This window comes from Hylobates moloch, unplaced genomic scaffold (genome assembly GCF_009828535.3).
Source record: "Hylobates moloch isolate HMO894 unplaced genomic scaffold, HMol_V3 SCAFFOLD_20, whole genome shotgun sequence".
NCBI lineage: Eukaryota > Metazoa > Chordata > Mammalia > Primates > Hylobatidae > Hylobates > Hylobates moloch.
Window position 1 is genome coordinate 41,436,832 of NW_026652295.1, and position 27,779 is coordinate 41,464,610.

The window sequence follows — 27,779 nt, forward strand, 5'->3', positions numbered from 1 at the left end:
CCTCTGTGGCTGCCATTCCTCCTCCCAGCTGCTTGGGGGAAGGGAGGTCTAAACAGGCCTGGGGGGCCCTCCGGATCCAGAGGGGAGACAAGGCACTATCCATCCCCTCTCAGCATATCTTGGAGGCCTGAGCAGCAGCTGGGGCCCATCTTCTAAAGCTTGACTCCTCCTGACCCGCCTCCTACACCCCTTGCTGCTTTCACAACAAAGAAAGAATGTGGGGGTGGTGGCGCTGGGGGTGGGGGGTGCCTGGAACAAGGGTTGTGCTGGGCCTCCCCACAGCTGGAGACTTGGCCATACCCTGACACAGCCCAGACTGCCTGGAGATGGACTTGGGATGAATTTGTCAGTTTAGCAGACTTCAGCCTGGCTTTCAGAGCCCAGCGTGTTTCTACTGGGTTCATATTGGTCTAGAAGCCAAACCAGACCCCAGTCATGCACACTTCAGCCCCTCTCCGGGCTACACAGCATCTTCAGGTTACGTGGGGACATTAAGGACACCCTGCTGTTCTGGGTCTGCCGTAAGATTTTGGGTTGCTGAAGAGTTGGCGGGGCCCACCTCTTCCCCTGCCCCCACCTGGAGAATTCTGGGGGAACTGTTGGCCAGAGCCTCCAGGTATGCCCAGAATGGACCATTCTCCCCAGGGTCCACGGAATCGCACAAGTCACTTAGGTTCTCCCGGATCCCTGCAGAGTCGGTGGTGGGTACAGCAAATACTCCCCTACCTCGTTCAAGTCCCCTGCGCTCCCCTGAGCCTTGCTCTCTCTATTCTCCATCCCTCTCCAGACCCCTCCCCCTACTGAGCTCCTCCCCGCCTCGGCGAGGAGGGGGCGTCGAGGGGGCGGGGCGCCGTGCGGGGGCCGGAGGGGAGGGGGTGTCGTGGGGCGGGGCTTGGCGGCGGCGGCGGCGCGCGAGGACTCGGAGGTACCGGGCGCGCGCGCGGCTCCGGCTCGGGACTCCTCCGGGTCGGGCTCCGGCTGCGGCTGCTGCTGCGGCGCCCGCGCTCCGGTGCGCTCCGCCTCCTGTGCCCGCCGTGCGCCCTCAGCTCCTTTTCCTGAGCCCGCCGCGATGGGAGCTGCGCGGGGATCCCCGGCTAGACCCCGCCGGTTGCCTCTGCTCAGCGTCCTGCTGCTGCCGCTGCTGGGCGGTGAGTACCCGAGAGCTGGGGGCACAGAGCTTGGGAAGCGCGGGAGTCCCGTGGGCAAAAGGCTGCACCCGGGGCGGTGGGTTTGGGCGGCTGGAACGGCCCTGGAGTGGTGGAGAGACTCGCTGCGGGTGCAGGCTTGCGGCGGAAGGGCGCAAGGAGCCCCGGGGTCGGGAGGCTGGCGAAGCCTCCGGGGACTTGGTCAGGGTACCCCTCCCACCCGCGCCGCGGGGACGCATTTCCAGCCTCCCTGAGTTTTTCTGGTCTGAGGCGAGAGTTTGCTCGAGAACTGCCGAGAGTTGCCGGCTCTCGGGCCCAGATGGGGAGTTTCTTGTCGGGGGAGAAAAGACCATCCGCACCCACCGTTGGGAGTGCGATGGGGAAAAGGAGTCCCCCACCCTACCCGGCAGGGTCTGCCCAGGTAAGAGTTGCTGGTTTGGGGCCCGATGCCGGACAGACCTGCGGCGCGCAAAGCGCGGAGCTTTGTTGCCCACGCCGACCCGACGCTCCCGGCTTCCCTCCTCCAAGTTCCTGGGCAAAGCTGAGACCCCAGATGGCCCTGCGGGTGAGGGCGGAAGAAGGGAAGAATGAGGGGCCGCCCCCATGGCCTCTAGCTACTGGTCTGGAACCCTGCGCCCACTCCGTGCCAGGGCCGAATCCCGGGATCCGAGGGTCCCAGTCTGTCGCGGTGACTAATGTGTGAAGGCCGCTGCCAAAATCGGGCATGGCCTGGCTGCAAAGGTGCGGACGGGGTTTGTTCTGCTCCTTCCTGGGTTTCCATCCTGGCTGTCCTCACAGAGGAAAGGAAATATTTCTAAGGGAAGAAAGGCAAAAAGAGCTCATTCTGACTTTTCTTGGGGGGGCCTTAGCATTTTAACGAGGGTGTGGCCCTCATCACCAGGGCAGACAACACCGCCCCCCCCAACTCCCGCAGCTTTTATTTCCTGGCTTGGTCACACCTAAGAGTCATCACTGAGGTGTTGAAGTGCCTTACAGGAAAGCACCAAGCTACCCGCACATCCCAAACAGCCCGGACTGGAAATAAAGCCCCCGACCCTCCAAAACACTCTTTGGTGGTCCTTGAAGCAGCTTTCTCTTGGGGAGCTCTGTCGAGGAGACCTGTCCTAGGTGATAACCTTCCACCTCCTTTGAAGGTGGCAATGGGAAGGGCATGGGTAGGGAATTGCCTTTCTAATATCTTTCTGGCCTGCCAGCTGTGGAGGGGTTTTGGTGCTGGTGGAATCGACATCTCCCCTTCCCCCAGTTGTAAAAGGAGAGGTAAATGTAACCCAGGAAAGAGACCAATCTCCAGGGATTTGGAGGAGGTGTTTCTGGAGTTGCCCCGTGTTTCTTGTGATGTGTGTGGTGGTTATTGCTCGTGGCAGAATCCACATCAGCTCCCAGAGGAAGTATGGAAGTTTTTTGCACAGCCAGGATGGGGACCCAGCCATCTGGGCGAGCAGCCCGAGCTCACAGGCCCCCGGCTCTCCTGGTTGGGTTTTGGTGTGTGGGTCTGCCCAATGAGGCTGCCTTCACTGCTGCTGTTTCGTTCTGGAGTCAAGGGGAGTTTCTGGTGAAGATGGGGCTCTTGCTCAACAAATGCTAAATTGCTAAATTCCTTCCATGAGAAGATGACTCTGATGTTAATTGACTTAATCTGGTGACTGGTTGGTGTTTGTGTGTGCGTGTGTGTGGGGGATCCCGTTGGGGGAAGTTAGGGCAGGCTGAGGGCTTAGGACAGGAGGTCTGTAGTCTCCTCAGGGGTGGGGGGATGTCTTGTGCTCAACAAAGGAACATTTTAATGAGAGCCTTAAATCAGTTCCACCAAATGTGCCTTGTTGTGGAACCTGTCCATGTGGTGTAAACACCTCCTGCTATCTTCTAGTGAAATCCTGGGACTCAACCCACCCCCAGACGCATGACTTCAGGGGGCAACGGTTTTTTAATAGATCACAGTAGATTTTTCCATCTCATTGTTTAACTGTGTAATTAACTGGAGTTGTAGTGAGATCCCACTGTTAATGAGGCTGGAGTAAGGAACCTACGCTGGCTGGGTTTGTGGATTAGACCATTTTAAAGCCTGGGTAATTATGCCATAAATGGCTGAGTTACTTTCCAAACTTTGAGATACTGTTGTAATAAATATGGTGGAGGAGGAGGAGGAGGAGGCTTGATGTTTGAAACTGTGGATTCTTAACCCCAACCTCTTGTACAGTCAGTTGTGGTCACTTCTCATGCTGATTCCCATCCCCCTCCCTGGTTTCCTCCAGGCTCTTGTTTCTTTGGGGAAATTGAGTCGTCATGTTCTGGGATAGGCTGTCTGCAGATTCCTCAAGGCTCTGCAGCCTGTAATTCAGGCCTAGGAGTTGCTTTTATTAGTGATGGCTTTTCTCAGCTGTTGGGAAGTATGGTGGCAGGGCAAGGGTGCTCTTCCTGTCACTTGTCAAATGGTATACTCAAACTCCTGGTGTTCAGAGCAGCATTGAGTGGTGGACAGAGCTCAAGCAATGGAGATAAAGTATGGTCCTTCCTTGGCATCTGCAGGGAATTGGAATAGGACTCCCTGAGAATAACAAAATCCAAGGGTGCGGCCGGCACGGTGGCCCACACCTGTAATCCCAGCACTTTGGGAGACCGAGGTGGGCAGATCACGAGGTCAGGAGATCGAGACCATCCTGGCTAACACGGTGAAACCCTGTCTCTACTAAAAATATAAAAAATTAGCCAGGTGTGGTGGTGGGTGCCCATAGTCCCAGCTACTCGGGAGGCTGAGGCAGGAGAATGGCATGAACCCAGGAGGTGGAGCTTGCAGTGATCGTGCCACTGCACTCCAGCTTGGGCGACAGAGCGAGACTCTGTCTCAAAAAAAAAAAAAAAAAAAATCCAAGTGTGCTTCAGTCTCTTATATAAAATGGTGTCGTATTTACATATAACATACGCACAACTTCACTATATACTTTTGTTTTGTTTTGAGACAGGGTCTCCTCTATCACCCAGGCTAAAGTGCAGTGGCACAATCCTGGCTCACTGAAGCCTCAAATTCCTGGGCTCAAGCAGTCTTCCTGCGTCACTGCCCTAAAGTATGGGGATTACAGGCAGGAGCCACTATCTATGCCCAGCTTCTCCCATATACTTTAAATCATCTCTAAGGGCCAGGTTTACGCCTGTAATCCCAGCACTTTGGGAGGCAGAGGGAGGAAGATCGCTTGAGCCCAGGGGCTCAAGACCAGCCCTGGCAACACAATGAGACCACCACCTGTGCAAAGAAAAAAAAAAAATAGCCAGGCATGGTGGCACGCGCGTGTGGTCCCAGCTGCCCAGGAGACTGAGGTGGGAGTATCGCTTGAGCCCAGCAGTTGAGGCTACAGTGAGCCATGATTGTGCCACTGCACTTTGGTCTGGGTGACAGAGTGAGACTCTGTCTCAAAAAAAAAAAAAAAATCTGTAAATTACTTGTAATACCTATTACAATGGAAATGCTATGTAAATAACTGTTGTATTCTTTAATTTGTATTCTTTTTTATTGTTGTATTGTTTTTAATTTTTATCTTCCCCCAGTGTTTTTGATCCTCTGTTGAGGGATGTGGAGCCCAGGGATAAGGAGTGTATCTGGCAAAGCAGCAACTCAGACTCATTGGCAGGCCCTGTGGCCCTGGACGAAGCTCTTAGCTTCTCAGCCTCTTCTATAAAGGGGCATCCTAGAGTTGTGCTGAGGATTAAATATAATGAAGTAGGCTGGGCGCAGTGGCTCACATCTGTAATCCCAGCACTTTGGGAGGCCGAGGCGGGCAGATCACCTGAGGTCAGGAGTTCAAGACCAGCCTGGACAACATGGTAAAACCCCGTCTCTACTAAAAATACAAAAATTAGCAGGGTGTGGTGGCACACACCTCTAATCCCATCTACTCACGAGGCTGAGGCAGGAAAATCGCTCGAACCCGGGAGGCGGAGGTTGCAGTGAGCTGAGATCGCGCCACTGCATTCCAGCCTGGGTGACAGAGCGAGACTCCATCTCAAAAAAAAAAAAAAAAAAAAAAATACACACACACCCACCCACCCACACACACACACACACACACACACACCCCTTTCTTGGTCTTCCCTCTGTGGTGTGCTTCAAAGATTCCTTCAGCTTTACAGTCATTCCCAACAATAGACATTTTACCTACTGGAACCCTCCATTTCAGTCCAGCTGGAATATTTGCCATCTCCTAACACATATCTGGTTTTCTCCCACCTTTCTTTCCTTCGGGCCAGTCCCTGGGTGTACATTGCCTTCTCCTGTCTCTCTGTTGCCCAGCCCCACTGCCTCTTCTTCCCTGAAGCTGTCCTATCTCTGCTGCCAGAAAGTAGACAGCTGTAGAACTTCTGGACTGTCATTCTTGCGACACCATCCATATTTTTGCCCCTGTTGGGTTTTGTTTTAATTTACTGAAGGGCTCCCCCATTGAGTTTAGTACAGTACTTACTTATAACGGGTTCTTATGTAGGTGGTTTTTTTGTTTGTTTGTTTGTTTGTTTGTTTGTTTCTTTGAGACCGAGTCAGCCTGTGTCTCCCAGGCTGGAGGCATTGGCGCGATCTTGGTTCACTGCAACCTCTGCCTCCCGGGTTCAAGTGATTCTCCTACCTCAGCCTCCTGAGTACCTGGGTTTACAGGTGTGTGCCACTGCACCTAGCTAATTTTTGTATTTTTAATAGAGATGGGGTTTCCCCATGTTGGCCAGGCTGGTCTCGAACTCCTGACCTCAGGTGATCCGCCCACTTTGGCCTCCCAAAGTGCTGGGATTACAGGCATGAGCCACTGCACCCAGCCGATATAACAGGTCCTCATGTAGGTTTATTTAAAAAGTGAATGAGCCATTTGGGTGCAGGGCAGAATGATCAAGGATGGAGTTAAACATCCCCTTGCATCCTAGGCATTGGGAGTCTTTTGCACCCTCCCCAGCTTCTTTGGGTTGGGGTTGCCTGTTCCTCCTTGTGCCTGCTCTACGGTGACCAAATTAAGGATCAGACCTTCCTTCCCTGATCCTGGGCTGGCTGTTTTGGTGGTGGTTTTTCTCAGTTTTGATGTGGTGGGTCTTCTAACTTTCTCCAAGTTCTGTGCGTGGGTAAGCACCGCTACATATGAAGCTGACTGCAGCTTAAAAACTGGTGCTAAAGTTTCTTCCTCAGAGAACTGTGTAGGGGCCTAGAGTATCTATAACTGCGCTACTTGAAGTAAGACCCAGGGCCACATGGCATCAGCATCCCTGGGAGCTTGAATCAGAATCGCAATCTGCAGTTTATTTATTTATTCTTTTTGAGATGGAGTCTCACTCTGTCATCCAGGCTGAAGTGCAGTGGCACGATCTTGGCTCACTACAACCTCCACCTCCTGGGTTCAAGCGATTCTCCTGCCTCAGCCTCCTGAGCAGCTGGGATTACAGGCGCGCACCACCACCCCCAGCTAATTTTTTTATATTTTTAGTAGAGACAGGGTTTCACCATGTTGGTCAGGCTGGTCTCGAACTCCTGACCTTATGATCCACCCACCTCAACCTCCCAAAGTTCTGGGATTACAGGCGTGAGCCACCGTGCCTGGCTGCAATCTGCATTTAAACAAGATGCTCAGGTGACTCTGTACCCCAGAGTTCCAGAAGTCCTGGCCTAGGCATCCTTTATACAGAATCTCAAGGCACAGAGCTTTCCTGTTGCAACAGTATAAATTGGGAGCTGAGATCCTGCACAGTATTTGAAGATTTGCTTTAAATAACTTACTTTATGTGAACACTCCTTGGGGTGATGTGTATGCTTTAAAATTACCTCCTTTGGGTTTAACTTGAATTAGATTTTGTCAAGAAATTTCTCCATTAAATGTGTGACTCTAGGAAGTCTGCAATATTCAGCCTGATGTTTACCTCCTCTCAGAACTTCAGCTTTTCCTAGAGGAGAATACGGCTGATTTTATAACGAAAACCAGTGGAGAAACTGGATTTGTTAGGCAGAAATTTGGTCGACAGACAGCTTTTCAGGAATACATTTGGCTCATAAAGGGAGGCATGTGTCCACTGGGCTTTGACAGTTGTAGTGTTGTTAGTCTTTGGAGCATTTCATATTCTGGAGTGAGGGGGTTTGTGTGAGTCTGTGTTTAAGCCAATGCAGCTTCTGTGAGACTCGTCTGGGACAGAGGTTGGCCGGTTCAGACTCTAATATTGGAGCCAAGAGCAGTTGCGGGCCAAGGATTCAGTCTTTGGTGTTTTCCTGATGGAAGAAAGGGTCATTAAATAGGGTTGGGTGTCCTTGGCCTGCGTCCCTCAACCTTCTGCTCTCCCTAACCTCAGTAGATGCCTCTCTGCTGCTGTGTCCAGGCACTACCCCTGGCCAGAGCCACATGGTGGGGTTACAGGCTTGGGGCCACAGTTGCTGGCGCTGGCCCTCACCTTGCCCTGGAGCTGCCGCCTGCCCTTCTCCTGATTCCTGCTCTGGCCCCCATCTGCCTGGTCCTTCTTCTGAGGGTATGAAAGTCCTGCCATTGTAGCTGGTTAGAGTCCTATGTTGGAATTCTCTTGAGTTCACTGCTGAGCCCCCTGGCGCTTTGGTGGAGCTGGCCTGAGAGCTGCCACAGCTAATCAGCGGTTTGAGGAAGCCCTCTGTAGTATGTCACTTTTTCCATCCTCTTTTCTTCTCTGCATTTAGGCCATTTCCCTCCCAGTAATGTTACACAAACAGCAGTGGGGCAGGGAGGAAGCTTGGTTCGAAGGGCTGACACACACACACAGGCGCCTTTCCCCCTCTCGCAACTTGGTTTTACATTGCTAAACTCTCATCTGCTGTGTACATTAACTGGGGTATGTGTTGAGTGAACGCTCAGGTGACTAGAATGTCATCCACCAGGTGTCCTGCAGACCCCAAGCCCCTGTTAGAAGTGTAAGCCTTGATAAGCGGGATATGCACTCACAGGTTTTAGGTGTGTATGTAATTTCTGAAGACAAGGTCCTGAGTCGTGGGGTAGGGATTGTAAGTTACATATTAGGAAGGTGTAGATATGTGTTTCTCAAAAATGTAGAGTGGAGAGTATAGTGAGAGAGCAGGTCACCAAAGTACTGATGAAAAGTTTAGTTTCCTAGGCCTTACTGCAGACCTGCCCATCAGAATTATTGAGGGAGAGGCCAGAAAATGCATTTGATTTATTTGTTAGATTATGTTGTTGTTTTTGAATAGCTGATCCAGTTACATAGGCCAGATTTCAAAAGGAAACTGCATTTTAATTTTTATTTATTTATTTTTGAGACAGGGTCTCACTCTGTCACCTAGGTTGGAGTGCAGTGGTGCAATCACAGCTCACTGCAGCTTTGTCGTGTTGGGCTCAAGTGATTCTCCCGCCTCTGCCTCCCAAGTAGCTGGGACCACAGGTGCATGCCACCATACCTGGCTAGTTTTTTAAATTTATTTTTTATTTTTAATAGAGATGAGTCTTGCTGTGTTGCCCAGGCTGGTGTTGAACTCCTGGGCTCAAGCAATCCTTCTGCCTCTGCCTGCCAAAGTGTTGGGATTACAGGCGTAAGCCACCACGCCCAGCCTGGAAACTGCATTTATAAAGAGCTTCCTGGAGATTCTTACCTACGTTTAAGTGTGAGAACCACTGGGTAGCCATAAGGAGAATTTATCAGTCTGAAGCGGAGGTGTGGTGTTGAGAAAAAGGGTGATATTAATAGTGGGGGGCTTAGGAGGGAGTTCATTCAAAGTGCTTGAGTGTCGTCTATGGGTGAAGCTGTCTGAGGAGGCATGGGATGCAGGAAGAAGACGAGATGGAGAAACATGAATCAGATGAAGTATGAAAGACACCATTTGGTAAAGTGCTAAGTAGAATAGAACATTCCAGAATGTGTGGGATGGTAAGTCTGAGACGTAGGAGCAGATAGGAGGTGGGAGGGCTTCAGAGAGGAGAGAAGACCCGGCATTGCTGAATAGATGTAGTCAGTGACGGCCTCAGAATGATGTGAAGTCATCGGACCAGGATTCTGAAAACCTGGGTGGTACTGTTCTAATATCACACAGCAGCCACAGGCGATGAAGTAACAGAAGAGACATCTATAGACCTTTGACACCAGTTTTTCTGTATTCTGGTCCTGGCTCAATTGCTGCATACCACGTGACCCTGAGCTGGTTAGTTAATCTTTCTGAGCACAATGCAAGTGATGCTGTTGCCTGCCTTGCTGGCCCCCTGTGAAGTTGTGATATAATGCTCTTCAACTGGGGAAATGGGTGACCCCTGGGAAGCAGCCCCTCTCGCTAGCCCTGATGGTTCTTCCCAGAGACTGTCCTGGCCAGCCGTTTCCTTTTGAGAGGTCAGCCTTTCTTTTTTGAGACGGAGTTTCTCTCTGTCGCCCAGGCTGGAGTGCAGTAGTACCATCTCGACTCACTGCAACCTCCACCTCCCGGGTTGACGCCATTCTCCTGCCTCAGCCTCCTGAGTAGCTGGGATTACAGGCACCCGCCACCACGCCCGGCTAATTTTTGTATTTTCAGTAGAGACGGGGTTTCACCATATTGGTCAGGCTGGTCTTGAACTTCTGACCTCATGATCCACCTGCCTCGGCCTCCCAAAGTGCTGGGATTACAGGCATAAGCCACCGTGCCCGGCTAGAGGTGTCAGCCTTTATTTCCAGCCCTCTGACTCTAGAATGGTTTGCCAAAGGCTCAACAAAGTCCCTCTTGACTAGCAGCCTTAGAAATGGTTTTCTCACTTGGGCTGGGTGCGGTGGCTCACGCCTGTAATCCCAGCACTTTGGGAGGCTGAGGCATGTGGATCACCTGAGGTCGGGAGTTCGAGACCAGCCTGACCAAAATGCAGAAACCCCATCTCTAGTAAAAATATAAAATTAGCCGGGTATGGTGGTGCATGCCCGTAATCCCAGCTACTTGGGAAGCTGAGGCAGGAGAATCACTTGAACCCGGGAGGCCGAGGTTGTGGTGAGCCGAGATCACGCCACTGCACTCCAGCCTGGGCAACAAGAGCGAAACTCTGTCTCAAAAAAAAAAAAAAAAATACATGGCTTCCTCATTCAAAAGCACTGGTTTTCTAAATGGGTCTCAGTATTCCAACAGCAGCCCAGAAATGTGGGAGCCACACACAGCCACATTTTCCTGGTGGGAATTCTCCCTCTCTCTTTGTCTCAATAGCAGATTCTCCCAAGGGGTGGGTTGGTGCTGGTTCAGGGCCACTGTCTCTCCTGGCATGCTGAGGTTCTCAGGGAGTGGGTAGTGAACTGTGCTTCAGGCAGCCTAGGCAGACTTTTATGATACCCAAGGGAGGGGTTTTTATAATCATTGGATGACTGTGGGGGTTTCCCCAGTCAGCGACTCTGTTAATTTGTGGGAACTTCTGTCTGTGCTGTGGGGAGGTTCCTGAGGTTCTGTGTGGCCAGGGGCAGTGGGCTCTCCCTGGGGGTGGTTATGGGGGCCCGCGTGGGCACTATCATGTACAACCTCCCCTCCAGGAGACACTCTGGCTTTTTTTTTTTTGTCTCCTTGGGGTGGTGGCGGGGCAATGAGGGGAACGCTTGTCTGCCTTTGGGACTGCTGAGGTGTCCCAGCAGCTAGCTCGTATGGTACCTTTGTGCACATTACAAATAAGTACTCCCAGTTGTGGGCGCAGTGGCTCACGCCTGTAATCCCAGCACTTGGGAGGCAGAGGCAAGTGGATCACTTGCTCACGAGTTTGAGACCAGCCTAGGCAGCAAGATGAAACCCTGTCTTTACAAAAAATACAAAAAAACTAGCTGGGCATGGTGGTGCATGCCTGTAGTCTCAGCTACTCAAAGGCTGAGGCGGGAGGATTGCTTGAGCCTGGGAGGTCAGAGCTGAAGTGGGTGAGCTGTGATGTGATTGCACCACTGCACTCCAGCCTGGGCAACTGAGCGAGACCCTATCTCAAAAAAAAAAAAAAAGAAAAGAAAAGAAAAAAAGAAAGCCCTTCCTCCAGGTAGATGCAGTCCTGCACCAGGGTTCAGGCAGTATTTCAGTGTTGAGATGTCTCTTTGGTCAGACACCTTGAGCAGTGCACAACCTGTACAGTCAAAGGTGGCTGTTCCATTGGCATGAAGGCCTTGCAGCTGTGGCTCTGTGTTTCCCAGCCGATGGGCCAAGATGATTTTGATGCCTCTGTGCTAATGTCATGTTTCAAGTGAGCCCTCTTCACTACTGTTCTGCCTTCTATGGTGGTAGGATGGGGCAGTCCTGCCTGTAACATACAATAGGAGAAGCCCCTGAAGGTGGGGCCCCATTACTGTACCCACCCCACATTGTATATCTGCGGCTGCTGAAGTCTTGGCCTATTTCTGGGCCCCTTCCCTGTGAGAGGATTTTGCTGTCTTGCAGATACAGGCCCTTAGCCTTACGTGATAATTGGTGTGGAAGGCTGGCTGAGTCCTTGGGAAGAGTGGGCTGCAGAGTTTATTTCACATTATAAAGGAGCTTTCAGTTTTCCTTTCTCCCGTTTCCTCTCTCCCTGGGGATACTCGGGTCTCCAGGTAAAGTGTGTGGGCATTCCTGATTTAGAGGAATTCCTGCAAGAGAAGTGGTAGGACCTCAGTGCCAAAGGCGGGTCTTGGGTCTTGCTGAGCTCCAGCGCTGGGTATCCTGGTGATGTTCATACCTCTTGCGCCTGAGGAGGCACCAGGAGGAGCACTAGGCGCAGTGTTGGAAGACATGGACTCTCCTTCCACATTTGCCTAAAACTGCCTGTGTGACCGTGGGCAGGTCCCATCCTCCTCTCCAGGCTTCAACTTTAGAACAGAAGACCTTGGAGGGCCCTCGCTGTGGCTCACTCAGTGTGGCATCTCCAGCCCTGTTTCTGCCACACCTTACAGGCTGTCCTTACCCTGGGTTTAGGGAGAGCACTTTAATCTAAGGGCTGCTTTTTATTCTGGAGTCTCTAGTGCGTGGGCACAGATGTGTTTAGACTTGACCAACTGGTGATGTGGGTATTAGGGTATAATTCTCTGGGTGCAAAGGGTGCTGTAAAGATTTAGGAGGGAGAGTATTTGACAGGGAAGGAAACTGAGGCACAAGAGTACGATCTGCCTAGCACTACAGAGCTGGTGAGGAATAGGGCTGAAGCCAGTGTGGTGGTTCACACCTGTAATCCTAGCACTTTGGGAGGCCAAGGCGGGAGGATTGCTTGAGCCCAGGAATTTGAGACTAGCCTGGGGGACATAGTGAGACCCCATCTCTACGGAATAGAAAATAAAAGAAAAATTAGACAGCAGTGGTGGCACGTGCCTGTGATCCCAGCTACTTGGGAGGCTGAGGTGGGAGGATCACTTGAACCTGGGAGGTCAAGGCTACAGTGAGCCAAGATTGCACCACTGCAGTCCAGCCTGGGCAACAGAGAGAGACCCTGTCTCAAAAAACAAAGGTAGAGAGCTGAGACCAGAGTGCCAGTCCCTCCTGTGCCTTCACTTAGAGTCCTTGTATGTCCAGGTGTTACTGTGCTATGATATGCTGCACACATGGCCAAGCGTGGTGGCTCACACCTGTAATCCCAGCACCTTGGGAGGCCGAGGTGGTGGATCATGAGGTCGGGAGTTCAAGACCAGCCTGACCAACATGGTGAAACCCCATCTCCACTAAAAACACAAAATTAGCCAGCTGTAGTGGTGCATGCCTTGTAATCCCAGCTACTCGGGAGGCTGAGGCAGGAGAATGGCTTGAGCCTGGGAGGCAGAGGTTGCAGTGAGCTGAGATCATGCTACTGCATTCCAACCTGGGTGAGAGTGAGACGCCATCTCAAAATAAATAAATAAATAAATAGAGTTATGGTGAAACTATATGTAGTCTAAAAGGCTAGAACACTGTGCCTAAATCCCGATGGCTTGAGCTTTTCTCATGAACCCATGAGTCCTTAGCCTCCTCCTCCTGGTGCTGCTGGAAGGTCACAGGCAGTTGCAGGCCCTGGCTTGTAGGTGCATTCCAGACTATTGCTTCCTGCTGGGAGTCGTACGCTGAGCAGTGCTGTGGTGGAGACCACGTAGGAGGTAATAGAATCATCCCCATAGTGGTTAATAGAGTTTGCCACCTCATACTACTTTTGCGTAGGTAGATGTGCCCACGCTTGGTGCTCCAGGCCCTGCCTCATAGTAGGGGCCTAATGATGTAGATTTCCCTTTAATTTCTGACTTTGGAGTCAAGTCTTTTAACCCTCAGGAGTGTTCAGGCGAGGTTGGATCATGACCTTGACATTCCGGGTGATGCCACTTTTCTCGTGCCAGGTGTATCTCTCTTTGGCTGAACTGTTGACCGCTCTTGGTGATTGCGCTGAGTTTGTTCTTCTGCTTCGGAGGTTCTCAGACTCCAGTGTGGGAACCTATGTTCTATCATGGAAGGATGCAAAGGGACAACTCTGGTGATCTGATTCCATTGTAGCTCATCTGTTTACAAAGCTGGGCTGTTTCCCACCTAGAAGAAGAGGGAGAAGGCTCTGTCAGGCCAACAGATCCTTAGAGAGTGCTAGGATGGCATTTGAGATCCAAACCTAATTTCCAGCCACCTGAAAAACAAAACAAATCACAAAGAAAACATTGTCTTACAGCCTCAGGGGGGAGAAAAAAAGGAAATGCTGTCGATCTCTTATAGTTCCAGCACAAAGAACAAAGCATTCTGTCAGTTTAGTTTCTTTAGCAGATTAAACCAGTTGTTAAACTGACCAATTAAAAAAATGCCCAGCTACACAGCAGCTTTTCTGCCCATGATCTGAGCTCCTCCTCTACCCCAGGGATCCAGGCCTCTTACCAGAGGAGTACTGAGGGGAGGGGGCTAGGCTGGGTCCTGGAACAGCCCTGGAGACCTGCAGGAAGGTCTCTCTCTCTCTCCTATCCCCCCTCCCCTTTAGCAAAACTTAGAACAAAAGGCTGTTATTTAGTAAACACCTGCACCCTGTTTTGATGGAGTGTCCTGAGCTGTGCCGTGGACTGGGAAGAACAGGGTGGGGACCTTGTCCTTTGTTTCTGCCTACGTAAGAGGCTGGGGTGCTCTCAGGGGTTGTGCAGCCTCCTGTGTCTTTCCTTACCCTCTTTACCTTTGTCTGAAGGGCCTTTGAACATGGCTTGAGAGATCATGCGGAAGCCACCAAGCCAGCTTGCTCTGTCTCCAGACAGCAATTTCAGGCGAGTCTCTACTTGGGCCTTTCCAAGAGACTCCCTTTTCCAGGCGCTGCGCAGCTGCCGCTGGTGACCCAGGAAGGGGTAGGAGAGCGCGGGCCCAGCCTAGCCTTGGTGCGGGTGGCACCCCTCTCTGCCCCTTCCCACTCTGCCTGGATCAAAGGAGCCTCCTCAGGGAGCAGAAAAATACCTCTCCCAATAGCCCCACCAGTGAGTAAACAGCCGGGCCTCTTGCAGCTTTTGAAGCTGGTGCTTCAGGCCTGGAGGAATGCAGAACATTTCATTTTAGGGGTGGACTTAGGTTTCCACTGCTGTCGGTATTTGCAAATTTGAAACAAATGCCCTCATTTAGCAGCAGGCAGGCTGAGCAGTAAACTGGGGCTGTTTAAGGGCGTTTATGATGGTCACAGGTATTTGTGGAGAGAGGGACCCCAGCAGGTTTGGGAAAAGATAGAGGGTTTATGGTTAGGTGGGTTGTACAAAGACCCTAGCCAGGTCTCCGGTGGAGGTTGTTGTTAGGTGGGCTTTGTCATAAAAAGCATTGCCGCCTCCTGCTCCCCCAGGAAGTATCTCCTTCTGGCAGACAAAGGGGTTTGGGATGGTGTTTATCCTCAGGGTCCGATGCTCAGGGCCTTGTCCCTCCCGCTTGGTTGCCAAAGTATCAGATTTCCAATGAACCCTTCCTTCTCCTACTCCCAGGACTTGAAAGGCTCGTTAAATGTGCTTTATATATAACAAGTTGGCCGAGAGGTCCCCCTCACTTCCAGCCAGTTTTGTAAGGAAGGAGCTAGGGAAACCTGTTTTCTTTTTTTTGTTATTTCTGGAAGTAGGATCTGTGAAGGTGCACTTAAAGAAAGACCCTGATTTTAGGGATCAGCCAAGTCAGGGTTATTTGCGTCTGATGGGTCAGCGTAACCAAGAAGGATCTGTCTGAAGCCTGGCTGCCCCCTCCTTGCTCCCTGCTTCCCAGGGAAATTCAGAAATCTGTTCAGGAACTGACTTCTGGCTCCACAACTTACTGGCTGAGAGACCTTAGTTTACTTCATTTCTCTGAGCCTCGGTTTCCTCTTTTTTTTTTTTTTTTTTGGAGATGGAGTCTCACTCTGTCGCCCAAGCTGGAGTACAGTGACGTGATCTTGGCTTACTACAATCTCTGCCTCCTGGGTTCAAGTGACCCTTCTGGCTCAGCTTCCCAGCTAGGTGGGACTACAGGCCCACGCCACCATGGCTGGCTAATTTTTGTATATTTTTGTTTTAGTGGAAATGGGGTTTGACCATGTTGGCCAGTCTGGTCTCCAACTCCTGACCTCAGGTGATCCACCCGCCTCGGCCTCTCAGAGTGTTGGAATTACAGGCATGAGCCACTGCACCTGGCCGGTTTCCTCTTTTGGAAGATAGGGATAATAATACCAGTCTCATTAGAGTTCTTGGAAGAGTTGAGTGAGATGGTACTGCATTTCATTAACTCTTAGATGTTTTTTCTTTTCACATTTGCACATCTTTGAAATTGGGATGTAACTTCTAATTAATTACAGTAGTCACCCCTTATCCGTGGTTTCATTTTCTGTGGTTTCAGCTACCCATGGTCAAAAAATATTAAATGGAAAATTCCAGAAATAAACAACTTACAAGTTTTAAGTTTTATGCCATTCAGAGTAGCATGATAAAATCTCTTGATATCCCACTCCATCCCGCCCAGGACATGAATCATCCCTTTATCCAGTTTATTGAATGTCAGGGTATCAGATGCTTGTGTTCAAGTAACTCTTTTTTAAATTTATTTTAATTTTGAGATGGAGTCCTGCCCTGTGGCCCAGGCTGGAGTGCAGTGGTGCGATCTCAGATCACTCCAACCTCCACCTTCTGGGTTCAAGTGATTCTCCTGCCTCAGCCCCCTGAGTAGCTGGGATTACAGGCACATGTCACTACGCGCAGCTAATTTTTGTATTTTTAGTAGCGATGGGGTTTCACCATGTTGGTCAGGCTGGTCTCGAACTCCTGACCTCGTGATCTACCCACCTCGGCCTCCCAAAGTGCTGGGATTACAGGCGTGAGCCACCGTGCCAGGCCTACTGTGCCTAATTTATTTATTAATTTTTTAGAGATATGGTTTTGCTCTGTTGCCCGGGCTGGAATGCAGTGGTGCAATCATGGCTCACTGCAGCCTTGACCTCCTGGGCTCAAGTGATCCTCCCACCTCAGCCTCCCAAGTAGCTGGCACTACAGGTGTGTGCTATCATGCCCAGCTAAATTTTTGTAGAGATAGGATCTTGCTCTGTTGCCCAGGTTGATCTTGAACTCCTAGACTCAAGCAATCCTCCTACTACCTCAGCCTCCCAAAGTGCTGGGATTACAGATGTCAAGTGCCTAATGTATAAATGAAACTTTATTGTAGGTATGTATATATAGGCACAAAACATAACATTTGGGGGTTGTTACTACCTGAGGTTTCAGGCATCCACTGGGAGGTCATAGAACATATCTCCCCCAGGACTGGGGGGACTACTATGTATAACATTGTGTCTTAGTTCAACTAGTACCACTTTGTCCTCTTGGTGCACATAAATAATGGAGCATCTTCTAAATTCAGTATATGTGAAGGACTTAGTCTGTGATATTGTGAATGCTCAGTAAAACTTGGCTATAACTGTGATGGTTATCTGTGGAGGTTATAACTGTGATGGTTATCTGTGGTGGTTATGGCTGTGATGGTTATCTGTAATGACTATGACTGTGATGCCTATCTGTGATGGTTATAACTGTAATTTACAGGCCTAGTTTTGCTTCCCATCTACCAGTAACTTTCAATAAAACCTGTTTTCCTTTTAGTCTGGCATGTAAATAACAAATGATGCTTAAGGCATAAAGCATCATGCTAAGTATTGCATGCATGTGTGCATGTTGGTGGCGGGGGGGTGGGCAGGGTGACTTTAAGTCTTTATAAGGCAAGAGATGTTTACAAGAGGAGGTAGGTATCCCTAAGAAGGCAAACAGTCTATCTATTATGGAAAGAATACAGTGAATCTCTGATGATAGGATCTCCTTTTTTTTTTCTTTGAGACGGAGTTTCACTCTTGTTGCCCAGGCTGGAGTGCAATGGCAGAATCTCAGCTCACTGCAATCTCCACCTCCCGGGTTCAAGCGATTCTCCTGCCTCAGTCTCCAGAGTAGCTGGGATTACAGGCGCCCACCACCACACCCGGCTAATTCAGAGTCTCCATTTTGAAAGGCTGAGCTGGGAGACACTGGAGGTTCACTCCAGAAATGGATTGCTGGTAGGTGAATCAAGACAGAATCTGAAGAGAGTGATTAAGAAGACAAGGGTACAGAGAAGACCAAAGAGAGGCACACAGTAAATGTCAGGAGCTCGGAGGATGGAGACCTGGGTCAGGCAGGCAGGAGATGGACAGGAGATGGTAGCGTTTTCTTCCCCAGCAGCACACTTGTGTGGGGCTGATTCTAACTTTGTGGAGACAGCTGGTTATCATCCATTCTATTTTGTGCTACCCAAGCATTGCTGAATGCCACTGTCACTGGTAGAGGGTCGTGACTGCGAGTGTCCAGGTTCTTGGTGTTTTGAACAAAGAATTGGACAAAACCCCCAGCAAAGCAAAGAAAGAATGAAGCAACAGAAGAACGAAGGCAGGGATTTATTGAAAACGAAAGTACACTCCACAGTGTGGGAGCAGACCCAAGCAGCGGCTTAAGGGCTGGGATACAGAATCTTCCTGGACCCAAATACCCCCTAAAAGTTTCCCACTGGCCACTTCATGCAAAGGTCATGCTCTTGTGCAAACATCTGATTGGTTAGAAAAAGCAACCAGTCAGAGGCTAGGGTGAAGTTACAAAGTTATACTTCTATGCAAATGAAGACTGGGCCAGCAGTCAGTCTGATTGGTTGTGGACAGCAACCATTCAGAGGCTGGAGTGAAGTTACAAAGTTGCAAACGAAGACAGGATTCGCACTCAGTATGAATGGCTGCAGACAGCCAATTTCCCATCTGCCTGGCAGAAAAGTTCAAAGGGAGTAGTAGCCTCTGCTCTTTTACTTAGGCCTGGAAAGTAGATAGGGCTTTCATTTCAATTTCGTTGGAGGACATCGGTGTGAAACAGCCTTAGGTTCCCTGCCTGCAGACCCTATTCTCCTGCCTCACCACTTTTCTCCCTTCAGTCACGTTGTAACTTCCCAAAGGCCAAGGAATTCTTTTTTTTTGGTTGTGTTCTGGTTCATTTGATGGTGGGGTGGTTTGGTTATGGGGTTTATATGGTAGGTGAAAAGACAAAGATGTGTCCCTTTTGTATGAATACCAAAAGCAAATTTTTTTTTTTTGTTTTTTTTGAGACAGAGTCTCGCTCGTCACCCAGGCTGGAGTGCAGTGGCACGATCTCGGCTCACTGCAAGCGCCGCCTCCTGGGTTCACGCCATTCTCCTGCCTCAGCCTCCCGAGTAGCTGGGACTACAGGCGCCCTCCACCATGCCCAGCTAATTTTTTTTTTTTCTGTATTTTTAATAGAGACGGGGTTTCACCGTGTTACCCAGGATGGTCTCGATCTTCTGACCTCGTGATCCGCCCGTCTCTGTCTCCCAAAGTGCTGGGATTACAGGCATGAGCTACCGCGCCCGGCCACAAAATTATTTTTTAAAATAGATTGCTGGCCAGGCCACGGTGGCTCACCTGAGGTCAGGAGTTCAAGACCAGCCTGACCAACATGGTGAAACCCTGTCTCTACCGAAAATACAAAAATTAGCCAGGCATGGTTGTGGGCGCCTGTAGTCCCAGCTACTTGGGAGGCTGAGATAGGAGAATTGCTTGAACCCGGGAGGCGGAGGTTGCAGTGAGCCGAAATCGTGCCACTGCGCTCCAGCCTGGGCTACAGAGCGAGACTCTGTCTCAAAATAATAAATAAATAAATAAATAAAAAGGCAGGGCGCAGTGGCTCACACCTGTAGTCCCAGCACTTTGGGAGGCCGAGGCAGGCGGATCACCTGAGGTAGGGAGTTCGAGACCAGCCTGACCAACATGGAGAAACCCAGTCTCTACTAAAAATAAAAAAATAAAAAAATTAGCCAGGTGTGGTGGCGCATGCCTGTAATCCCAGCTACTCGAGAGGCTGAGGCAGGAGAATCGCTTGAACCTGGGAGGCGGAGGTTGCAGTGAGCCAAGATTGTGCCATTGAACTCCAGCCTGGGCAACAAGAATGAAACTGTCTTAAACAAACAAACAAACACCAAAAAAAAAAAAAAAAAAAAAAAAAAAAACAGTAGATTGCTGTGTAGATGTGTGTGTGTGTCAAGCCTTCTACCTGTTCACTTCTGTAGGCTTAAGCACTTTACCACATATGGGGTTCGGAAAGCATTCTTTCTGCGTTGTCACTGAGGCCCAGGAAGGAAAGGGGCCAATTAATGGAAGGCAAGAACTTAAGAGTCCTAGGAGCTAGGAGACTCAGCCCCTCGATTAAGGAATGCTCTTCTCCACTTTGGTCGGCTTCCTATGAGAGTGTTTTGAAGAATAAGGTAGTGTATAATAGATGGTGTACCTTAAATGATGGAGAAGAACAGCATTGAAATGTTCTTCCTGATTGTTTTAAGAAAATTGCAGTGCTCTTTTTCTGAAAGATGGATGTACAGCTAAGGGCATTTTTGATGCAATACAACTTATTTTTGGAGGCCCTCTAAGATACAATGAGAAACTTTTTTTCTGTTGGGGAGACTGATCTTGTCTTCTCTGTCCTGTGAGGGTTGAAAGGGGCCATGGTTTCTTTTAAACCAAGTCAACAAATACTTCGAAGCCCTTTTTATATCTAAGGCAGCTACACAGATATGTGTGAGCTCTCAGTAGTCCTGAGTTTAGCCAATTGCCTAGTTTGGGTCTCATGCCCTCTGATTCCATATTTGTATCCACGACCAAGAAAGCCTAGAGAGAGCCTGCATGGACCTCTGTGGGTCTCCCACCAGCGGCTGGCCCCGGGTGAAGACGTGGCAGCTGAATTAACAGCTGCCTGTTCTGGGCCAGGCCTGCTATCTCAGCCCCAGGGAGAGGTGTTGATCAGGCTGACAGGGCAAGAAATCCCCCTGAGCCTCAGGTTGGAAAGAAATGAGTTAAAAGTTGCTCTCAGACTCCTGAAAAATTGCTTTCAGTTTTTGCTGCCAAAAGAGAACTTCGAAAACGGTGTAAATTGGGTTCTTTACACTGTCTCGTTTTTGTCACTTCCTTGCAGTTGGTGAAGGAGGACTGGGATCCAAGGCAGCTTTGCGGGTTCTCTTTCTGAGTTCCTCTGGAACCTGGCCTCAGGTGAAGGGGAGGTGGGGGTGGGTGGTGACCTGATAAGCCTTTGAGGTGCCTGGGACTAAGCCCCATTCCTTAGATCAAATAAATACCTTTTGTTTTTCCTGCTCACACTTTCCTCTGCCCTGGAGCCAGAGTCATAAAGAGGTGGAGATGTGAAGGTCTGCACCTGGTCGCTGGGGTGGTAGGTGGGATGGAGAGCTTCCCTTGTGCTCTGCACTTCCTGCCTTTTGCTGCTGCCCTGGGTGTGCAGGGGTCTGCCTGGGCTAGCCTGGGCACCTGCGGCTGTGCTGGGCCAGCCTGCCTGCCTGTCCGGTAGGGCCCTGCCTGAGCTGGGCTGTCAGCAAGCTGGTGAAACTGGCTGCACAAAGATGGATTTCACTTCAGGCTAAGTGTTTTGTTGCTGAATCATTTGCATTCATTAAAAGTAGTGAAGGGTGAGTGATATTTAAGGCAACATGACCAGTTTGCTGGAGGCCTGGAGGCCGCTGCCTTAGAACCTCATTAAGAATTCTTGGGGCCGTGGAGAGCTGGAGAGCGAGGGAGCAGCTCATTCAAAGCTTGCTTAACTTTTGACTGCCTTGGGCATAGGCCAGCTACTAAAATATAAAAAATGTTTGCCCAGCAGCCCCCAGAGCTTGGCCAGACTGCCCTGGCCAAAGAAAACACACACTTACAATTCATTATTTAGCCTCCTCCTGTGCGCTTGCTTGCATTTCTTCCTCTCCAGGGACCTTGCTGAGTTGGGGGCACCAGGTTGATGGGGGGCAGGAAGGCCCCTGTATCTTTTAAGGGGAAGCTAAACCTGAAGCCGGTGCTGTCTGTACTCCCTCACCCCATCCTGCCCCCACTTCCCTGGTTTATTTCACCAGTGCCCTACCGGTGGACTTCAGGTTTGTTTCAGAGGGTTTCCTATTTTAAACAATGCCACCACAAATATCCTTGTACCTGTCTTTGCCCTTGTGCTTGTATATCTGTAGGATAAATTCCTGGAAGTGGAATTGCTCTGTCAAAGGATATGAACGTGTCAAAATTACACACACGATTTTGTATTTGTTGTTTTTGTGGAGAGGGAGATTATAGCTTTCATGAGATTCTTAACAGGTCTATGACCAAAAAAGTTTCTGAATCACTGCTCTGCAGTGGGCCTGTGAAATTCGCACAGGATAATCTATAAAAATTGGTAAACATCGTTCAAATGTGGGGCGTTGCTGGGGTGACCAGATAATTTGTCATCCAAACATCCCCACCTCCATGATTACTAATTATGCCAAGATGGCCAGATAACCCAGGGTTGTTCAGGTAACTGGCAGTGTGGGAGCCCAGTGCCCACTGGAGATCTTATCCCCAATCTCTGAGACTGTGTTCTCTGTTCACCACCAGTTAGCGCTGAATTAGCTGCTGCTTTCTATTTTCCATTTTATCAGGTATGTTCTTTTTGTTGCCTGCAACTTGATGATAAGGTTGATCCAGTGGGTCAAAGTCTTGTCCTTGGTTTTCCCACAGCCGAACCCTGCCTAAGCTGCCCAGTGGTAGCTCAAGACATTTTTGGATTCCAAAGACCAGAATTCAGTTGAACTTTTCTGAACTCTGTTTCTTCATCTGTAGAATGGAAATGATAATATCCGCCTCATGGGTTACAGTGAGGGGGTGAGGGTCTAGTGAGGTGTGTGTTGCAACGGTTGCTGTTGTGGGAGGTGAGCTTGAGAGACACTCAGCATGAGCCCCCAACTCCTCCTCAACATGGACTTGGGGGCCCTTAAGGCACTGCTTGCTGCCTAGCTTTGTTTATTCCTCTTCTCCATTGGTTAGTATGCCCCTCACTGCTCTCAAATCCATTCCCTCTCCTTTAGTTTCCTAGTCCTGGGCTTAGTTCATGTCCTGTCATTTCTCTCTTAGAATGCTGCTGGAAAAAAGAAGCAAACTTTTTTTTTTTTTTTTTGAGACAGAGTCTCGCTCTGTTGCCCAGGCTGGAGTGTAGGGGCACAATTTCAGCTCACTGCAACCTCTTCCTCCTGGGTTCAAGCAATTCTCCTGCCTCAGCCTCCCAAGTAGCTGGGATTACAGGCGCCTGCCACCATGCCTGGCTAATTTTTGCATTTTTAGTAGAGATGGGGTTTTGCCATGTTGTCCAGGCTGGTCTCAAACTCCTGACCTCAGGTGATCCACCCGCCTCAGCCTCCCAAAGTGTTAGGATTACAGGAGTGAGCCACCACGTCCTGCCGAGTCAAGATTTTTTAAAAGTAGTAAACGGTATGCTACTAGAATTGAAAAGCAAGAAATATGTTTTGCAGATCATAAGAGGTGAAGAAACTAAATAAAATCATATTTACAACAAAGGAAGCAGCATTGTAATATTAAAATGTGAAACAGATAAAAGCAAAGACAGATATATCAGTCATGGTGATAAATTTCAGTGGAATAAGCCTCCAACTGAAATGGAGTTTAGATTGAATAAGAAAGTTTCATGTTCTTTACATAATACAAACCTAAAATAATGGCAAAGTTTGTTTTATTCTTTTTTTCTAACTTTAGGCCAATAGATTAATTTATTTTCATTTATTTCAGTCTCATTTTTTAGGAAATAATTTGATTATTAATTTTCTTTTGAATACAACTTTGAAATTAATAAATTTGAAATTAAAAATATAAAATAGATAAGTCATTTAGGATCCAGTACTTAAAAAAAAAAGAAAAAAAAAGATGTGACTTTGGCAATTCTAATGTAGAAAAATAAAAGGACAATAGGCAAAACAAAGAAAAAAGAGGCTTTAATTTCATCCATAGCTTCACAACTATTTTTCCTTTTTTTTTTTGAGATAGGGTCTCACTTTGTCACCCAGACTGGAGTGCAGTGGCACAATCATGGCTCATTGCAGCCTTGACTTCCCAGACTCAAGCAATCCTCCCACCTCAGCCTCCTGAGTAGCTGGGACTACAGGCAAGCACCACCATGCCTGGCTAATTAAAAAAATTTTTTTATAGAGTCAGGATATCACCACCATATTGCCCAGGCTAATCTCAAACTCCTGAACTCAAGCAGTCTGCCCAAAGTGATGGGATTACAGCCATGAGCCACTGCGCCTGGCCCACAGCTATTTCTTGAGTACATTCTAGGGACCCAGTAGGTACTAGGGATATAGATAGAGCAGGGAATGAGATGAAAAAATTCACTGTCCCCAGAGAGCTTACCATTTAACAGAGAGGGCTACCATTTAAGAAAATATATACTAATAATTAGATTTGTGATCATTATGATAGGAAAATATTTTAATATTAGGGGTTACCATGTTTGGTGCTATGCTAATAAATCTGTGCCGGGGAAATATAATGACTGAAATTTATTAAAGAATCTGGCTGGGGGTGGTGGCTTACCTTTGTAATCCCAGCACTTTGGGAGGCCGAGGCGGGTAGATCACTTGAGTTCAGGAGTTCGAGACCAGCTTTTGAGACTCTATCTCTCATTTTTTTTTTGAAATGGAGTTTCACTCTTGTTGCCCAGGCTGGAGTGCAATGGCACAATTCTCCTGCCTCAGCCTCGCAGGTATCTGGGATTACAGGCATGTGCCACCACGCTTGGCTAGTTTTTTGTATTTTTAGTAGAGATTTAGGGATTACAGGTGTGAACCACCGCACCTGGCCTGAGACCCTGTCTCTTAAAAAAAAAAAATCATTACTGGGCATAGTGGCTCACGCTTGTAATCCCAGTACTTTGAGAGGCTGAGATGGGCGGATCACGAGGTCAGCAGATCGAGACCATCCTGGTTAACACGGTGAAACCCCGTCTCTACTACAAATATGAAAAATTAGCTGGACGTGGTGGTGGGCGCCTGTAGTCCCAGCTACTCAGGAAGCTGAGGCAGGAGAATGGTGTGAACCCGGGAGGCGGAGCTTGCAGTGAGCTGAGATCGCGCCACTGCACTCCAGCCCGGGGTCAAAAGGGGACGGCCATTCAAAAAAAAAAAAAAAAAAAAAAAAAAATTAGGGTTTTTTTGAAAAAATGATAGACATTACTACTTGTAACTTTTTTTAGTCATATTTGAAAAAGTAGAAAATTGAACTGTAATTTGATTTTTTTCAAAGATGTCTGTTAAATCTGTTTTGATTTTATATGCGTTTTTGTTCTTTACAGTTTAAAACTGATTTTTTTGGGAATACAGCTGAAGTTCCCAAATACTTTATAGGAGTTTATGAGATATCTTTAATTTGGCTGTGTCCAATTTATATAGTTTCCAAAATACTGCAGATTGTGAACAGGGCATTATACAAGATCACAGGGGAAATCCTATATTCAGAGTACTCTACAAATTTGTGTGTATGTGTTTGTGTGGTTACCAGAGAACTACCAAAAACCAACTGCTTTTTAAATCCTGCCGCGTAGTTCAAGTGTCTTGCCTTGACCAATCTAATGAGTAGATTAACTGGTCCTTAATACTTAACTAAATAAAAAACTAAGCAGATGTGAAAAAAAAATTAAAATGACTGGATAGACCAGTAACTCTTTAAAAAGATTGAAAGATAGTTGTATTGCTGGGTGCGGTGGCTCACACCTGTAATCCCAGCAGTTTGGGAGGCTGAGGCAGGCGGATCACCTGAGGTCCAGAGTTCAAGACCAGCCTGACCAACATGGAGAAACCCCGTCTCTACTAAAAATACAAAATTAGCTGGGCATGGTGCCGCATGCCTGTAATCCCAGCTACTCTCGAGGCTTGAACCCGGGAGGTGGAAGTTGCTGTGAGCTGAGATCGCGCCATTGCACTCCAGCCTGGGCAACAAGAGCGCAACTCCATCTCAAAAAAAAGGCCGGGCGCGGTGGCTCACGCCCGTAATCCCAGCACTTTGGGAGGCCGAGGCGGGTGGATCACAAGGTCAGGAGATCGAGACCATCCTGGCTAACACGGTGAAACTCCGTCTCTACTAAAAATACAAAAAATTAGCCGGGCGTGGTGGTGGGCACCTGTAGTCCCAGCTACTCGGGAAGCTGAGGCACGAGAATGGCGCTAACCCGGGAGGCGGAGCTTGCAGTGTGCTGAGATCGTGCCACTACACTCCAGCCTGGGCCACAGAGCGAGACTCCGTCTAAAAAAAAAAAAAAAAAGAAGTATCAAATAGTTTTGAGGGGAAATTTTGAAAAATATTGAAGAAGTAGAGCCTGTAAATGCTTTGTAGAGACTGTCACAGAGCCAAGGAACAGATGGACAACAGCCTGTGTGTGTCACAAAGTTGATATAGCTTTGTTCTCAAATGCTGACAGTGCAGAAAAGAAAACCACACTACTTAGAAACGTTGGTGTAAAAGTCTAATATAGAATACTTGAAAATTAAATCTAACACTATGATAAAGGGTAATATGCCATAAACAAGTAAAGGATGTATTCCCAAAAATACATAAATGGCTTACCCTTTATAATTCATCAACATAAGACGTCAGGTAGCTGGGCGTGGTGGTTCACGCCTGTAATCCCAGCACTTTGGGAGGCCGAGGCGGGCAGATCATCTGAGGTCAGGAGTTTGAGACCAGCCTGGCCAACATGGTGAGACCCCGTTTCTACTAAAAAAAAAATACAGAGCGCCACTTGACCCTCTGTGTTGTGCAGTTGATTGGTGTGCTTGCCTCCAACTCTGGAGGTGGGTGGTTCGAGCCCGTTCTGGGGAGCATCTCTTGGCCAGGTGAGGTGGCTCACACCTGTAATCCCAGCACCTTGGGAGGCTGAGGTGGGCGGATCACCTGAGGTCAGGAGTTTGAGACCAGCTTGACCAATATGGTGAAACCCCATCTCTACTAAAAATAACAAAAAATTAGCTGGGCATGGTGGCGGCGCCTGTAGTCCCAGCTACTTGGGAGGCTTAGGCAGGAGAATTGCTTGAACCTGGGAGATGGAGGTTTCAGTGAACCAAGGCCATGCCACTGCACTCCAGCTTGGGCGACAGAGCGAGACTCTGTCTCAAAGAAAAAAAAAAATTGGCCGGTTGTGTTGGTGGGTCCCTGTAATTCCAGCTACTTGGGAGGCTGAGGCAGGAGAATTGCTTAAACCCAGGAAGTGGAAGTTGCAGTGCGTTGAGATCCTGCCACTGCATTCCAGCCTGGGCGACAGAGCAAGACCTTGTTCCCCCTACCCCACCAAAAAAAAAAAAAAAAAACCAACCTCAGAGATGTCATACAATTCTCACAATAGAGGCAAAAATGACACTAGATATAAATTAACATCCGTTTCTGACTAAGAAAACAAACATAGCCATCATTATACTTAAAAATGAAATACAATGCTATTTGCATTAAAATAAAGAAGTCACTAAATTAAAATAGTAAAGTCACTACTATTTATTATTATTTTAGCTGAAATAATGCTATAAGAAAGAATATAGCCAGGTGGCATGCACCCATAGTCCCAGCTAGTTGGGAGGCTGAGGTGGGAGGATTGCAGCCTGGACAACTAAGCAAGACCCTGTCATTTACAGGAAAAAAAAAAGACTAAAAGTCTAAATAAAGTTCATGTTTTTTGCAGAGGTACCTTTTTTACATGGGAAACCCAATTATCAACTGAAAAACTACTACAATCAGTGAGAGAACTGAGTCATTTGGGCAAATACAAAACCTACACAAAACCCAGAAGGTTTGTTACTTATCAGCAAATAACCATTTAGAAAATACAACAGGAACATTTATCCATTCACAGAATCAATAAAAATAAAAACAAAATGCTCAGGCATAAACCATTATAATGGAAACTGTATTGACAGCATCAGTAAATACCCTTCTCCCTTCTGAGTTTAAAACCAGTTGAAGGGGGTGAAAGAGAGGGAGAAAAACAGACCGACCAGGGATTGGATGATGGAGATCAGAAGATCACTTTTATTTGTTTTAAAGGCTAGGTTGAGCAAGCAACAAGGCTTTACTCTGAAGTGGATAAATGCCTTATTCATCCTTGAATTAGGCAGACTTACTCCCTTGTCATAGCAGTGCTGGAGTATTACAGGGGTGTGTGTGTGTGTGTGTGTGTGTGTGTGTGTGTGTGTGTAGCCACCTATAAAAAATGTGTGCTCCCTGCAGGTGGAGCAGACCCCCCACTCCCAAGTGAAAGGAGGAAGGGTCGGAGTCAAATATGCCCAATCAGACGTCCCCCTGCCTTGGGGGCTGATGGAAGGAGGTGGAGTGAGGCTGGGAGTGGTGCTTCAGTTACATCCCCCCTTTACCTGGACTGGGGAGG

At 48.6% G+C, this 27,779-nt stretch overlaps 1 protein-coding gene across 1 annotated transcript in view; it reads left to right on the forward strand.

Moving 5' to 3' along the window:
- The first annotated feature begins 926 nt into the window (after positions 1-926).
- The window catches only part of PTK7 (protein tyrosine kinase 7 (inactive)), an 83,958-nt gene continuing 57,105 nt past the window's right edge, over positions 927-27,779 (forward strand). The window contains exon 1 of the mRNA XM_032141688.2: positions 927-1,148. Coding sequence (XP_031997579.1) covers positions 1,070-1,148 — 79 coding nt within the window. The 5' untranslated portion in view covers positions 927-1,069. The remainder of the gene's footprint in view (positions 1,149-27,779) is intronic.